General features: G+C 40.8%; 1 protein-coding gene across 2 annotated transcripts in view; it reads right to left on the bottom strand.

Moving 5' to 3' along the window:
* The window catches only part of RAMP3 (receptor activity modifying protein 3), a 50,594-nt gene extending 36,870 nt beyond the window's left edge, over positions 1–13,724 (bottom strand). The window contains exons 1-2 of one of the 2 annotated variants that reach the window (XM_025147235.3): positions 13,589–13,724; positions 2,390–2,441 (exon numbers count right to left, since the gene is read on the bottom strand). Coding sequence is in view for 1 of the 2 variants with exons in the window: in NM_001144973.3 (NP_001138445.1) it covers positions 13,589–13,640 (52 nt within the window). In the remaining variant the exon portion in view is untranslated. The remainder of the gene's footprint in view (positions 1–2,389; positions 2,442–13,588) is intronic. The other variant, NM_001144973.3, reaches the window with a different exon arrangement.
* Between the last annotated feature and the right edge of the window lie 1,414 nt (positions 13,725–15,138).

The following is a 15,138-nucleotide window of genomic DNA, read 5'->3' as shown; positions in this document are numbered from 1 at the left end:
AGCGGGTCACCTTGTCATAGAATGAAATCAGGTTTGTCAGACAGGATCTACCATTCTTAAACCTATGCTGACTGGGCCTGATCCCCTGGTTGATCTTGAATTGGTCCGTGATAGCTCCCAAGATTATCTGTTCCATAACCTTCCCTGGCACTAAGCTGAGACTGATAGGTCTGGAGCTACCAGAATCATCTTTCCAGCCCCAGTCCATCAGGACATCCCCCGTTAGCCAGGACTGCCGAGGAATGACGGAGAGTGTCTTGGCAACCATGTCCACCAACTTCCTCAGCACTCTACGGTGCAATCCATTTGGCCCCATGGGTTTGTGAGCATCCAGCTTTCAGAACAGGTCCAAAACCATCTCATCATGGACCATACAGATTCCCCTCCCTATCTACCAGTGCAGGGGGCTGTGTTCCCAGGGAGCAACTAGTTTTACTATTAAAGACTGAGGCAAAGAAGGCATTAAGTACCTCAGCCTTATCCTGATCCTTGGTCACCAACTTGCCCTCGGCATCCAACAAGGGATGGAGATTCTCCCTAGCCCTCCTCTTGCCGCTGATGTATTTATAAAAATATTTAGTGTTTTTCCTTCACCTTAGTGGCCAAGTTTAGTTCTAGCTGGCCTTTGGCTTTTCTAATTTTCTCCCTGCACAGCTTCACTACATATCTGTAATCATCATAAGTAGCTTGCCCACTCTTCCAGAGACCATAAACTTTCCTTTAGTTCTTGAGATCCAGCCAAAGGTCTCTGTTCAGCCAGTCCAGCCTCTTTGCCCATCGGCTTGTCTTCCATGACTTGGGGATGATCAGCTCCTGCACCTTTAAAATAACTTCCTTAAAGTATTCCCAGCCTTCCTGGGCTCCCACACTCTCCAAAACTACCTCCCAAGGGATCCTCTCAACCATGGTCCTAAAGAGGTTAAAGTCTGCCCTCCAGAAGTCTAAGGTGGCAGTTCTGCTGACTCCCCTCTGTGGTTCAACAAGGATCGAGAAATGTAGCATCTCATGATCACTTTGCCCTAGATGACCTCCAACCTCCAATGACAACCAACATCCCCCACAAGACCTTCTCTGTTAACAAATAGCAGGTCCAGGATTTTGCTTCCCCTCACTGGCTCCCTCAACAGCTGTGTCAGGAAGTTATCTCCCACACCACACTGTGAGTATCTAATCTACTTAGAAATCTCTCTCCATGGAAAGATCTTCACCTATGTTCTGACAACTGAACAGGAACCCTAGTGCACTTGGTTACAGCTGAGGTAGGATTTATTTATTATCCTTTGTCCTGGGCATTTACAAGCTGAAGAACCCCACTGCAGTAGAGTCTGTATAAGTATAGAAGAAAAAATGACGTGAACATCAATGTCATGTGGCTGTCTCTTCCAAAGACTTCTCTAAAAGCCACGCATGGGAGATTTTAAATGTATGTGACCAAGACACCTCAGATGATGACAAAGCTGAGCAATCCTGAAACTTAATGGGAAAGCCCATGATGATCCATCACCTGAGCCCTCCTGGCACTGTCTGGCTGACAGAGGAAATCAGTTCACATCTGGGATAACCTCAGGTCCACTTGGAATTTATCTCACCCCTCACTCCACCACAACTTTTTGTTATGGCTTGTCTGCACTTGCAAGCAAACCTGCTTGCTTGTTTTTCTACTGCCATCAAAAACTGGTCCAGCTGCATGCTCTCTACCTGCTATGCAATGAAATGTTAGCATTTACTGATGGGGTAAATGCACCACATCTTCTCAGGCAGCCTACCCTCAAAGAGAAAGCTAATATCAATGCTTGCACTGTTTCAAGTCTAGAAACTGTTGTAAATTACAAAAAATAAAAATAACACTGTTGGTATAAAAAGTAATGTCTCGCCTGCCAATTTTTAAATAATACTCATTACAGTACATATGGCTCAAAAGGTCACCTTTTGTTCTCAGTTACTAATTGTCCTTTTGACACCTCTGTTTATAATAACAGTAGAACAAGGAGGGTGGATGGATAGTTGGACATAACCATATAGTGTGAAAGCAGCAGAGGAAATGAAGTTCACAGGGCCAAGTAACAACAAGAATCCAACACAAAAGAAGGATGCTAGGAATAAACAGAAGTTTGCAATAAATATAGTACTTGAAAAAACACACTAAACTTGTGTTCAAAGTCATCCCAAAAGGAATCATGCCTGTATCTCACACGAGCAAGGTGAACAATAGGATGGATTTATATATTGGTGCATCAGTAAAGTATAGTACCAGCCCAACTCTCTGCAACTCCTACTGAATATCAGTAATATACTACAAAGCAATCTGGGTTTGGAAAGGAGCAGTGGTCTACCCAGGAGATGTGAGCATACAAAGTGGTACTTGTAAAATGATTTTTCCTGGGCTGACCTCAAAGGAAACACTCAGGGATTTTCTCAGTGCTGACAGCAGGTGGGAGATCCTGTGTAAGAAAAACAGTTATTGTTAGTGGTTGTTTATTTGTTGTTGTTATTAGGTTTTTTTTTAATCAAGACAGTTTATGGGTTCCACTAAAGGAATGTAGGCAGAATAGATACAGGTAACTGATACATCCGGTTTTGGCAAGAGTGTAAGCTGGAAATTTGAAGTGGTTTCTTCATGACCAAGAGATTATCTGAAGACAAAGCCTAACACAGAAGTCAGCTTTGCATTATCTCTTGTTCTGATGCTGAAACCTTTTTAACACTTCACGTTTATTTTCTCATGTCAACTGTGTGGAAGACATATCAGTCAAGGAAAGGTAATATTTAAAACTAAAAGTACAGCACTGAACTGTGTGTCATCACAGTGGGAAATATAATGTTACTGCTTCTGAATTGGTAAGATAATTCCAGAGAGTTAACAATTTTGGACATTAAAGTCTTCACTCTTCAGAGTAAGGAAAGCATGAAAGGAAGCAATTTAAGCTTTTTCATTTCATCAGTGCAAATCAACAGGAAGCATTAGTGAGGGCATCAATTGTTCAGTCTCATGTTGATGAAGTGTTCTCCAGTGACTACAAAGAAATACGCCATTTACTGTGAATTCATACTTCAATTGTGACTTTTTCAGAGCAGAAATACAAATAATTTTCTTTTATGTATTCCTTTGTAAAGTGCTTAAAGCATTGCTGCCAGCATAATACTTGACAGTGTCTGAACAGCTTCTGTGTACTTCCAGAGTTGCTGGATGGGTTTTGTACTACTTTGCTTGAAACTAGAATGCTTTATTCAAAGAAGTATCTAATCAACAAGTTGTATTTAAATTAATTTAAATAAAGCGTACCAATTCAACAACAGACTTAGGAAGGTAACTACTTAGCAATCAAATATTTAGATCTATATTACATGGAAGTCATGTGGCTCAATCTGAAGTGTCAAATAATACTTTCTTCAACTCTCTTCTGTTTCTACTATGTTTTTGTTGAAGCACACCATAACTGAAATATAAAATAGCACTTTTACAACCATTGATTTTCAGACAGTGGATGAACTAAATTTTCCAGAAACAGAGCCATTTGCCTGAAGTAAACTCTTCACACTATTTTAGAAAGTGTGGTATAGACAAATATGCTCCTTAATGAAAATACCAACTCAAGATCTTTCCACAGAAGAAAACTGAAAAAGAATAATTAACTCATGGTACTAGAAACTGTTTAGATATTACACTCAACAGAAGTATAGGGGCCAGAACCTAATTTAAGGTGGCTTCTGAAAGAGAACTGAATTCCAGAAGACGCTGCTCCTCAGGAAGTGCTATAGCCAGGCAGAAATGTAAGAACAGACAAGAAACAAATCCAAACTGTCACTGGTTGAAATTATTTCTGTCCCTGTTCCCAGGGAATTTAGGAAGGGCTGTTATTTAGGATATATCTGCAGATCTTGCAAAGTTGTGCTCATTTTCATCTAAAATTCCACTCTGAGGCCCGGTCTTTGAGCTCTCAGGATATAGTAAGAGTCACACAGATTTGTAATCTCTACACCAACCCGAATGTAGCTCTTAATCATTAACGACTACAGATAAATATGCTTCTGTCAAGAGGAGGTAAAAAGCTTGTATTTTGTTTCCCCTAAACTTCTGCTCTACTTCAGGTTCATTATAGCCTTGCAAAGTGTTGCTACTGCAGCCTCCATTTCACATCACCTATGGAAATAATGGTGCAACTAGAAAGAAATTTCTCCAAAGCCACTAACGGAAATCAACATCACAGTGAGTACAGTAGTCCTGTATGAGGACTTCTGGCACACACCTGCTCCCTTTCCTCAAATAATGTTGCCAGAGAAAATGTATTACATGACAACCCCTCTCTGCCTAAAACATAGAAGTGAAATTTATCTTCTAATTGCAGAAGAGACATCAGTAAATGAGGTAACACAGTTCAAATCTATTCACCCAAAAGAGCTTTTCAGCTTGCAATTGCAGTGGAGAGACTCTCCCAGTATACTTGAGAACAGTGTTATCTACCAAATTTTGTGTTCATACCCAGGACCTGTCTGGCACGCTAGCATCTGCTCACCTAGAAGCATTTCTATGATGTAATGGGTGCTTATTATTGTAACTCAGCTGTCAGACATTAGTTGAAGAGGCAGGAAAAGACAAAAGAAAATGTGATGGGACATAAGGATTCCCTGTAATAAGAAAACATGAGGTCAGCAAAATACTGACTTTATGTCTATTCACCTGTGAATGACCAGTCCTTCAAGGCAAATAGCACCTCTGATCAGCTCCTGAAGAGTAGCCTGAGTTTAAATGATGTTTTCTTTCCCTTCAAATAACCTTAAGAAGGTGAAATGACCCATGAAAGTTTCACAGTCAAGGGTCACACAGCACACTCCCTCCTGAGGAAGTCTTTAAACCATGGAACACTTGAAGACATCCCTTCCTTGTATATCCACCCTTTTTTGATGCTACACGTAGTACTCCTCTCCTAATGATGTTACTTAACAAGTTGCTTCATTTTATCAGTGTAATTTCAGTTGAGACATTTTTTTCAGTGATCTGTATGCCTGCCTTGAAAGAGTAGATTGGGTTGACTATTCAAGCATGAGGTTGCTTTTCTTAAGTGGCCAAAGTTGTCTGTGAGTGCTCCAGAGTTATTAGAATCCTAAAATCATAGAATATCCTGAGTTGGAAAGGACCCACAGGGATCATTGATTCCAGCTCCTCGCTCCACACAGGACCACCCAAAATTCAAACCCTATGTCTGAGAGCACTGTCCAGACGCTCCTTGAACTCCGGCAGCTTGGTGCTGTGACTGCTGCCCTGGGGAGCCTGTTCCAATATCTGAAAACCCTCATGGCTACCACCCTCCCTAATACCCAAACTGACCCTACCCTGACACATCTCATGCATGTGCTAGGGCGCTATCTCTAGGAAACAACTATATGGGAAGTAAGCACTGTATGGAAAAATGCTACAATGCATCCCCTGAATCCCCTGAAATAAAAGAATGGTGAGTGAGTGCAGATTCATTGCCATCTGTGGAGTCAGGTTGAAGCACTCAATATAACTGATGCCAAGCAGCAGGCTCATGAGAAGATTCTCAGATCCATACATTTTTTGAGCTCTGTGATGACTGATCATCAGAGTTTCCTACTGCACCACAATCCTATTGTTACACTATCCAAACCTTCTTCACATGTTTTTGTTTTTTTTTTTTTCCTCAAGCTTACACACTATAAATACTATAAACTTCAGAAATTTAAGAATAAAATAGAAGCTCCTTTTGGGAGTTTGCACAAATAAACATCTATATAAATGCAGTTGCTAAAGACATTGTGTCTTGCTATTCAAAAAAAGCATCAGAGATCGTGTGAATGCCTCCTCAGTTTAGACTTCAGTTTCATAATTTGAACTTTATTAGTGACACTAGAGCTGACTTCTTAGTTTTGCATAAAACTAGACTCTGTATTGCTGTAGAAGCCTCTCTACAACTCCCTGTTTATGTGCTGGGGAGTAAGTGAAGTACTTTAATTCATCCCCACTTAGAGAAAAGAGTGCTTCATACACTTCTGGTCACTTTGCTACATATTCAGACCTTCTTTATTAAAAAAAAAAAAAAAAAAAAAAAACCCTGACCAATATTTGTTATTCCCTACTGTTTAGCACAAACACTGTCAGTGAAGCTTCAAAACAGCTTGTCTAAATCTGTCTGCTTTCACCGTCTCTATGCATTCTTCTCAGGCTGAAATTTTCCATAGCTTTGATATCATTTGGGGGTGAAGCACTGTTTGTTCTGTTTTGTTTTTTCCCCAAGTCTGAGGAAAATGCCAAGATTTCTGGGGCACATAAGAGAGCAGTAGAAAAGGTAGTAGGAAAAAACCTCTTTCAATAATTTCTGCACTGAGCCATTAACTTCTACCCAAATGACAGTATATTATTTACAAATATTTCCAGCATTGATTTCAAGGTTGCCACTGATAGAAAATCTCCTACTTCCTAAAAAGGTGGTTTTTTTTTTTTAAACTGTTTTGACCAAAAAAATATTTCAGTAGGAAGGTATTTTGTAATTCATTACATGACAAATTATTAAGTAGCTGGAAGAAAAAGAAAACCAAATTGTGTCTAAGCATACAGTGCTAAAATCTTCAGCAGATTAATGTACCAAAAATATACAGTCTTCCTAGCCTTTACTGTCCTGACAGAAAAGCAATAAAAAGGTAGAGCTGGAACCTATTTTAATTAAGCCTCACTGAATAATCCCAGACTCAAAACATAACATTAACACATACAGATATTTTTCCCCATTATTAAAAATATAATTTATTTGTAGAAGAGCATTACTATTTTTTTTCCGAAATCTTAAAATATGAAGAAAACACAGACATTGTGAGCTTTTTTTTTTTTTTTTTTTTTTTTGCTATTTCTGGTTTATGAGAGAGCTAGTTGGAAAGAAACTGGACCCACAGTTACTCCAGCAATACCAGCTCTATCTCATTGTGCGTTACTAAGTATTTTATTGCATAACACTTCCCACACCAAACATATTCCTGGAAATACATTCAGCAGCAACATTAACCTAATCACAAAGTCTGTCTTGCCTGAATGCAAATCCAGTCAAGGTCCACTGATTAAAAACAAGAAAGAAGATTTCAATGACTTTAAATATGATACAGTAAGCGCTAAGTTTGAGTTATTTTTGTGGTAAGAACTTAGCTTATTAAATATATATATATATATTGATGTGTTTTTGCAAAAACAAAACAGGAATATAGGAGATTTCATACATGCTGCATTAAAATCAATGACTTCTTGGAAATACCAGTTTTGAGTGCCCCAGAACTGAAAGCAATTCAAAAGTCTTTTTTCATATTTCACTTGAAGATATAAACTTCATGATGTGCATAATAAACATGGATAACACACTGCTAAACAGTTAAATAAACCTTTGACTATTAAATTGGACAAGTTATGCTCTTGATATGTGGATATCCATTGGAATAGCTCACAAACTCGCAAGATGTAAAAGGTCTGTTCAACACCTGCAGTGACTCCCGAAAAGCAAACGTAAAGAAGAAATGTGTACCACAGCCCTATGCGGCTGCCAGGTAGAAAAGCCCTGATACCAAGGCTGAGATACCCTCCAAAAAAATATCCCTTTCACTTCTAAACTGTAGAGTGCCTGACAGCTGAGCCTTTTCAATTAGTCTATGAACACCCACATGCCTTGATGAGCATCCACATCTATGAGGACATCTTCACACAAGTTTTATAATATTCTTCAGTGCATGATGAGGCAGAAACAGAGAGAGAACAAAACTGAGGACTATGAATCAAATCCAACAGTTTCTAAGCCTCTTCTGTCTCAGTACTCTCTGAGCTAAAGTCTTGGAAGAAACCTGGATTTTATGTCCTGTCGGTGAGGATTGAATGACTTCACTGTGTTATTTTTGTCCTAGTATCTCCCTACCTGTTCACATGTTCACAACAACTGATGGCTGTGAACTTTTTTTTTTTTTTTTAATGAAGCAGGAGGGAAGCATATCCTGTTGCATCTAGAACTCTGTATTTTTGAGACACTGAAATGCAAGAATATTTTAAACATAGATGCTAAAGACTATTATCTCTCTGCACACCAAGGGATGCAAAAGAAATTGATCATTTAAAATGTCTGGAAACAGACCTTTGGCCAATGTGAATTTCAGTATTTCCTCTCACACTGCCTGCAGAAATTTTCCCCAAATCACACTCTCCAAAATAAAGGCAAATTAGTTGCATTTATTAGGTTGTGAAAGTAACAAAACAGATGCTTTATTGTAGGGTGTGGTGCTTTGCAGAGTCTTTTGCTTACTCAGCTTAATCTTGCTAAATGCAAACAAGATGTGCCTTTATCACTTCAGTGTTGTGCTATGGCCACAGCAGAGCCCATCACATTATCATCTTCAGATCAAAGACCCACTTGGAGCATAGGTTGAAGAAGCAGAACCTTTTCTGCAAAAGGCCATGAATCTGGCCATCTGTTTCACACAACAAAATTATCTATTCCAGGGCTAAATATAGGCCTGTAGCTTCCTATGCAGACAGACTCCTTGCTCTAGCCAGTACAGTAGCTCATGTCAAGATACTCTAATGATGAAGCCAGGGATTCTCTCTTTCAGGTCATTTTTAAAAGCACTATCCCACTGCCTTTTCAAGTATTTAGAGAGGAAATAACTGTTTCCTCTCTTCAGTGCGGTTCCAGGGAAGCCTAAATGTGAACGGAGATCAAGCTTGAAAATTTCTAGAAATGAAAGTTTAATCCTATTCTGCTTTCTGCTCCTTTCCTTCCTCATACCCACTCATCTTCCTCTCAAATGACCCAAAAGTTCTTCAAGCAGCTTTTTTACATTGTTCTAATGTACAGTCACAATAAAAATTTTCTTTTTTCTGTCAGGCCTGTCTTGAGATAAGATGAAAAATATGGAAATCTGTGAAGGAACTCTTATTTTAAGAGAAAAAGCACAGGATGTTTTCACAAAGCACAAAATAGTGCACTTCTATTCTGAAATAAGATGATTCATGCTACAGCTTTTGCTAAAATAAAAAGGTGTGAATTGAAATAGGCTTTGTCACGTTTGTGACACATTCTTAGTGAGCCTTAAATGAAAATACAGCTTGCTTTCTTCCCATCTCTCTCTCAAGCGTTAACTTCAACAGCAAGGCACAGATGGTAGTAAACACTGTTTTATAAAGAATCCCCTCATTACATTTCCTTCTTTAAGTAGGAAGAACTGAGATTTGATTCATTTGCCTCTAACTTAATCCACAAATAATCTCTGTTACCATTTGAGAGGTAGGAAAAACTGAAAAAAATCTTAAGCTATACAAAACCACAGGCATTGCTGCAATGGTTAAATAAAAAAAATCTCCTGAGGCAAAACCTCCCACAGTTCCCCTTGATACAAGGCAGTCTTGCTTGAGAGCCTTTTGTTAAAAATCTCACTGCTTGTAAATGTCCATACCTGCAGCACTACCTGGCTACCTCACTAAAGACTTCTAACTTAGATCCACAGGCTTCCATGCAGATATGGCTAAACCAAACCCAAAAGCTAGGACCTCAGACCTTAGGAATATTTAGAAAACAAACTACTGTTTAGCTACTGGAATCTTACTAATTCAAGAGGAAGAGTTTACTGTCTAAATAGTTTTCAGGAGTGGATCTCACTTATATTGGCATAAATCAGAAAGTTCAGAAAGCCCATCTTCCTTTCCACCTTCATTCTGGAGTGACCTTCAAGCCCTGAGGATGTCACCCCGGCAGCTTCTGGGACCAGACAAATTGGAAATGGCATTTGATGCTCTGTGCTACCACCTATAGAGCACCTGTAGCCACTTCAGATTAATTGAACCCCGACAGTAAAATACTGTTGGTCACCTTGTCCTCTGCACATAGCATAAACTCGTTTCCCGTGGCCTCTGCAGACCTCGGCAAAAGAGAAACATCTTCCTCCAAAAAAGGAATCAAAAGATATAGAAAGGGCAAAGGAGAGTGGGAAGCATGTTTGGATATAGCATCAAGTTGGAATACAGATTGCATTTACATTTGCTGCTTCACTTTCAGAAACTATGTTTATGAGGTCTGCTAATTATTTTCCCATTCATTTGGTGTTGAAAATCATACATTTAGAATTTGAAACATATTCATTTTGGTAGAGAAGCATCTTTGCTATCATTTTTCGTTCTGTTTCAAAATCAGGTGTTCTGACTTGCAAAGGTTTATTTGTTTTACTCACAGACCCACCTGGATTTCTTAAACTCAGCAGTCCCACAATGTTTTTTTATTTTTTCATTGTACCCTTTGCAGCTGCAGGACAGCATGATAGGTTTATAAGGAAATAATACACACACAAAAAGTTGATTTGGTTAACAATCTCATTTCCCATTTGTTTTTTTTTTCCCCCCTCAGCTGAGTCCAACTTTCCTAGGAGATACAGACACTGTATTCAATGCTAGGGGAACTCAGGACCTTACAGAATTCAGATTTCAGTACACATATTTTCATGATGTGATATGGTCTTTTAAAAAGATAGTAAGAATGGGAGCCTGTAGCCAGGCTTTGTTCCTAGCTCTCCAACTGGCTGGTTTTTCATCTCTGTCCATAAAGTGAAGATTCTTCTGTGAAATGAGATTACAAAACATGAACAACTATATCCAATCTTTGAAGTCTTCAGAGTATATATTCCAGATATCACATAATCCCTCTCAATATGGGCATTCATACGTATACTGACAAAGACTTCTCTAGAATCTAGATAAATATCCAACTTTACTGAGTCATTCAACTCCTGTACAAGTGATATCACTGAAATGTAGACATCTTGCAAACAATGAAGGAGCAAAAGGTTAGACAAGTACTTGTTTAAAAAGCCTGATTAGTCTGTTAAATATCTTGGTCAAGCACTTGTCTCAGTTTCCATACAGAGAAGTGGAACAAAAGAACCCAGTAGGATGTTACAATAGATGCATCACTACTTCTGAGTTGCTTAGATCCTACCCTGCAGTTAGTAGATAACTTCTAACCATCTACACTTCATATGGGAACAGTATCAGTTATGTCCCTATGTATCAGCTACCTCAGCTCACAGATTCCTTCATCTCAGAATACATGTCACAGCAAATCCAACTTCTGTAATTTCTGGGTTTCCAGGAAACAAACACACTGCCTTTTTGTCATCTTTGCAAAGAGGGACAATACAACAGATGGTTCTACATAATGATAATATTTTAAAAAGCCATAAAGAGAAAGACAGGCAGAAAGCAGTGGTGTGAGTATGGAGAAGTGAGGTCCCAGTCCCTATCGAGACAGGCTTCCTACAGCATTCAGTGAGCACTAACGCCGAGGACTCTTGTTCCACACTGTAGGTTTCGAGAAAGGTCAATCTATTTCATGTGTCGCGCCTCCCCCTTGTCAGCAGGGGTCGCTACCGCGATGGAGTCATCCAAGGCTCAGAAGAATAATACACATCGATTTATCGAGAGCTTTCTTAACAACAACTAATACTCAGAGACAAAAAACTAATTCTCTAATTACTATTAATGAACAATACAGGTAAGAAAATATTAGAAAATATTAGGCAACGGCTACTACAAAGAGTAAAAGAATAAAAGAAGGTAAAGAGAAAAGATAGAAAATGGGGAAAGAGAGGCAGACAGATAGATGTACAAACTGCAAAGCAAAGAGGTTCACCACTCTTCAAACCAGCGATGTCTTGGTGTCAGATTCTGATCTTCAGTAGTGGTGGTTTGTTGGAGGTTGTGTTGTTCAGCTGATAAGTAGGACGACAAGTACAAGCTCTTACTTATAGTCCGAAGTGGTTGAGTCTGCTCAAGAGAGAGACAGCTTCTGACTTCAGGATCTCAGCAGGAACTCCTTTGTTTCCATCTTCAATGCCTCAGCAATTTAAATTAGAAGACAAGAGGAAGCAGGGAGATGCCAGCTTGTATCATCTTCACAGGGTACAAAGGTCATCTCCCAGTCTAATGTATCAAACTGGAATCCTTTGCTCACAGGATAAGTCTTCAGTCAATAGACATTCCTGGGCCCTCCCATTCGAAGGAGAACAATTCCAAATAAATGTTTTCAAACGTAGAACTATCCACAGAGTGATGCTGATTGCCCCATATTGATTTGAGAGTCTCCTTACCAGTCTCAGACAACTCTTCACCTTACAGAGAATTTATGGCTCTCTGGTTAATCAGAAGAAGCCATTAGAAAACAGGGACAAATGCACACACAAGTAAAAATTCTCTGAAGTAACTGATACCATGTTTGCATTACTTGAAGAGGAATTTTTTTCTACCTGTTAAGACTTTTTTTTTTTTTTTAATGAAAAACCTCAATTTCACGTCCTAAAATTTCCAGGGCTCCCAAATGTCTTTTCTACCAAGAAATTTGCATGATTTAGTTTAGTTTTTGATTATATCTATCCTTTCCAACTTATAGCAAAAGTAATACATTATCAGTTATCAGATATCCTTAAAACTATTCGGTTAGTGTTATTAAGAAAGCAACTAGCACAGTCAAAAACTGTCTGGCACATTTGATTTACCTGTTCCCTTCTGATGAAAAACAACTGCTAGTTTTCAGAACCACAGCGACATTGTCCCTCGTTATACACTCTCCAAAATCTTCAGAAAGTAATTTCACATTGCAAGAGTCGCAGTAACATCAGCTCTTCCCACTCAGAAAAATTACTGGTTGGTTCACTAAACTCAAGGTTGCACAAATTATCATGTGCCAAGGGAGGTGTTAGCTTTTATTGTTATTATTATTATTATTATTCCTTTACAGCTGGAAAAGGAAAAACATTCTGAGCAGTCTTCAAGACATGGAGAATCACAAACTGTATTTATTTGACATTACGTTCTCATGACAGACAGATCAAGACAATGTTACCGAACACTGTCAATGTAACTATCAATATAGTTATTGGTATTTCCATTGTTTACCAGTGTATTTTGAAAAGAGTAAGAAGTTAGCAAACAAAGTTTATGAAGCACTCAGTCTAAATCTACAAGGCCGATTTTCTTTTCTCCTATCCATGACACATAAGCTGCATCTTGGGGGTTACTGTGGAATGAAGTTCAGAGCTGCCATCTGCCACAAACTTCCGACTTGACCACAACACACTGCATGTCTGAGTCCTAAGGCAACCTACCTGATGATGAATAATAAAATAAACGAATAAATAAGCCATGCAAGTATTTCTGGAAATAGAGTTGATTTCACCTTAAGTGGAAGGTCTGAAGGATGTCTGCACTTTTACCACTGCCCGTGTGCAACCCAGCCTCTCTAATGCGAAATAACCCTTCCTTTACCACTAAAAATTTTCCCCGCTCCTGCACTCGGAACTGCTTCACCGGCACCGGACTGGGGGTCCCAGCTGGAACGGCAAGCAATGCTGCTCAGCTCAGTTTCGGGGGGGGATGCACGTACCGTACTGCAGCGGGCAGCTCCCCCTGCGAGATACTGCTCGAGGGCAGAAGCCGCGCCGTACCCGCAGCGCAGCCGCCCTGCAGCCGCTCAGTCCCGCGTCTGTGAGGGTGGAAAGCCTAGGGACAACAAGCAGCTTCCCACTACCCCGCCTCGCCCTGGCCCGGCGTCCCACTTACCCCAAAGCAGCAGGACGGGAAGGTGCCGCCGGCAGCGGCCGGACGCCTCCATCCCGGCGCGGATGGGGCCGCGAAGGACGGAGCCCACATGAGGGGCTGGTCCGTAGCAGCGCAATACCACGGCCGTCTCACTCCCTCCCAGAGGGCAGGCTCTGCTTCATGCCCCGGCGGGCGGTCCCGGGCGGTGGAGAGGCGGGTGAGAGAGTGCGCAGCGTCTCCGCCCTCGGGGTGCTCCCGGGGCGGGGCAGGGTGGGCTGCGAGTATCTGCGCGGGGGATGCGGGTGGGGGTGCGCCAGGAGCGTGCGCACGGGTGTGTGCGTTTTCCGTGAGCCTGAGTAGCAGAAGGGTGCATCTGTGTGCAGTTGTGTACGGCACTGCACAGCTAGGTGTGCAGGAGTGTGCCTGTGTCCACGCGTGTGGGTGCATGTGCATTCATGTGCACACTAATGCATATGCCTGTGTACATCCATATGCATGCGTGCATCCATGTGTGCGCATGCATCCACCCATATGCACATATGAATGAGTGAGCATACATCCATGTACATGCATGTGTGCACTCATGTGCGGGCATTTGTACATCCATGCATGCAGCTGTGCAGCTGTATGATTCGTGTGTGCACCCATGCATGTACATCAATATGCATGCCTACGTGCATGTGCAACCATGCCTCCAGACCCCTGAAAAGCCACAGCAAGCAAGCAGCAGGATACCACTTCCAACAAGCTGAACTAAAGGGGGGGGGGGGGGGGGGGGGTTGTGTTCACTCTCTCACACTCACAGGAAATGTGTGTGCCACCAGCATCCAAGGGGGAGTATGGAACTCTCCACCTGCTCCAGGAGCTGAAGCAGCCTCTACCTCCTGCCTCTGCAGCCCAGCAGTGGGTTGAAGGCATGAGGGGCTGGAGACCCAGATGTGCTAGCTCACCTGCAGCACCAACATGGTGACTCGCTTAATATCTAGAGTTGAACACGTGCAGAAAGCTAGCTTAATACCTAGAGTAGAGCAGTCACGAGCTCTCTACAAAGATGCTTGATTTATTTTTGTGTTGTTTCATCTCTGCTTGGCCCTGTCAACAGGGAGAATGGTAAGGCCCTCATTTTTATAAATATTTAAAAGCTGTGAACTTGAGTTCTTTCTCTCTCTAGGAAATAAGCATCTCCACAAAGAAACAGTAGGCTGAGAAGCTGCTAAAGAAGCCTTTTCTAAGCTAAAAGTATTTGTACTGCTCTAGAATAAAAAGCCACGATTCACCTCAGTAACTGTCTGAGTAAAACATTAAATCACAGTCATCTCTGTTAAAGGTCAAGTGTACCATAAAACTAAATTTCATAAATATTTTCATGCCACAAACAAGACTGTAGCTGCTTTTATTTTTCAGTCATTTTGCTCCCATGGACTTCAAATGCCTAGAAAAGCACTTTCAAACTCATTTGGATAGTGCAACCCTAGTGCAGCAGAACTATGCCTTGCACATGCATTCGAATGCAAGCTACTCAGTGCATCAAGAGCAACTCTCCAACTGATGCAGTTATCTGGGCTGACAGA

The sequence above is a fragment of the Gallus gallus genome, chromosome 2, assembly GCF_016699485.2.
Source record: "Gallus gallus isolate bGalGal1 chromosome 2, bGalGal1.mat.broiler.GRCg7b, whole genome shotgun sequence".
NCBI classification, from domain to species: domain Eukaryota; kingdom Metazoa; phylum Chordata; class Aves; order Galliformes; family Phasianidae; genus Gallus; species Gallus gallus.
Note: the sequence above shows the minus strand (reverse complement) of the source record. Positions and strands in the feature narration are given on the sequence as shown.